Source organism: Macadamia integrifolia, unplaced genomic scaffold (genome assembly GCF_013358625.1).
Source record: "Macadamia integrifolia cultivar HAES 741 unplaced genomic scaffold, SCU_Mint_v3 scaffold2536, whole genome shotgun sequence".
NCBI classification, from domain to species: domain Eukaryota; kingdom Viridiplantae; phylum Streptophyta; class Magnoliopsida; order Proteales; family Proteaceae; genus Macadamia; species Macadamia integrifolia.
In genome coordinates, this window is record NW_024868779.1 from 25618 (window position 1) to 27348 (window position 1731).

At 41.2% G+C, this 1731-nt stretch overlaps 1 protein-coding gene across 1 annotated transcript; it reads right to left on the reverse strand.

The window, feature by feature from the left end:
- Positions 1–790: 790 nt before the first annotated feature.
- Positions 791–1719, reverse strand: LOC122066698. The gene has a single exon (XM_042630543.1). It carries the CDS (start codon positions 1531–1533, stop codon positions 982–984), a length of 552 nt encoding a protein of 183 aa, XP_042486477.1. The 5' UTR covers positions 1534–1719; the 3' UTR covers positions 791–981.
- Between the last annotated feature and the right edge of the window lie 12 nt (positions 1720–1731).

The following is a 1731-nucleotide window of genomic DNA, read 5'->3' on the forward strand; positions in this document are numbered from 1 at the left end:
ATCTTGCTAAAATCTGGAATGAGAAAGGGACTCGATCCAGCGTTGGAATGGCTGGATCGAGCTTTCCTTCTTCCTTCTTTTTTCTTTTTCTTCTTTCTATTCTTCCAGCCACAAAGATGGTTGCTTCTTCTTCTTCTTGCGCCTGTACACCTTGATGTCTCCATCAAGGTAATCCCTAAAATAAATGCAATTGCATGCAAAACAAAATGAACAAAAGATTGTAGAGAAATTTGCTACAGAGAACAGATAAGACTAATCTGGCAGACAGAACATAGTAATCAACTATCTGATCCCCACCATACTCCACCTCCAATATAATTTTTCCATCCTTAACTCAGATAATTCCGAATGCAAATCAATGACAAGAACAGTAAAAGTGGTTCCTCAGAACATCAAATTATCAGGTAAAATTCAAGTTGAGACAGGTAAGGGAATATGGAAGACCATCTAGTTACAATTCTCAATCCATCCTCTGTTTGCCTCTCATACATAACAAAAATCTCCCTTGATGATCATATAGCATACTAGTAAGCATAAGCCAGATACAAAAGTGACAAATTATGGCTAAAACAACCAAAAAAATGAGAATTTGGGAGATGAAATCCTAATTCATCTACTTCAGAATGATGGAACAATGACAACGATAGCAAAAATGGTTTCAAAGAAAATCAAATTATCAAGCATAACCCAGAAATGAAAGTGACAAATTATGGTAAAGCAACAAAAAAGAGTTGAAATTGGGGGCGGGGGAAATCTAATATATAGCAACAATGGATTCAAGAACATCAAATTATCAAGCAACAATTTCTTGCATCCACGTAATTTAAGAACTCGTGCACTAAACCCATCATAATTGAAGTTTAAAAGGGTCAAGGAACATGGAAGCTCATCTTGTTACAATTTTTAATCCATACAAGCACCTGAAAAACCTGTTTTCCCCTCTTGAAAATAGAGACAATACGGGGCAAGAAAAGTAGAAACCTAACGGGTCAAGGCGTACAACACGCTGCCGACATAGATGAGAAGCCCAGAAGGAACCAAGATAACAAGAGGCACAATAGCTCCATAACTATTTACACTCCGACAAGACAAAGTCCCAAGCTTGATCTGAACTACATTCACCAAAGCAAGCATCAAGAACAGACACCCAGACACAGATCCAACAGCAGAAACAAGGATCCCAACCCTTAACGCCGTTTTATTAATCCTAGCCAACATAGCATCATGAAGCATGAACGATCCTCCATTGTTCTTTGCAATCCTGATGGCTTGTTTGAGAGCCAAAGCGATGATGCTCGAAAAGAGAAAAGAGCTGAAGGAGTAGACATGAAAGGAGACAAGGTTTTCTGCAACTTGACGGCCGGCGATGCAGTTGGGGTCGTCGACGAGGTTGTTATTTTGGTCTGTGGGGTTCCAGGCGAAGCCGATGAAGACTCCGAGGGTGAAGAGGGAGTTTACGTTGACGATGCCGTCGATGGCCGTTATGTGAATACTGGTGCCGAATTTGAGGCGACGTGAGGGTTCTACTTCCATTTGGCGAAGCGTGTGAATCTGATCGGAGGGACGGACGTAGGTCGAGTTGTTGGTGGGAGTAGAAAGGTTAGAGGAGTGGTGCTCCTGGAGACTATTTTCTCTTTTCTAACGAAAACTTCTGAGAAGAACGTCGGAAAACAAACCATTACGGTACCTAGCCTTTTTCTTCTTCTTTTTTTTTTGGGGGGGGGGGGGGGG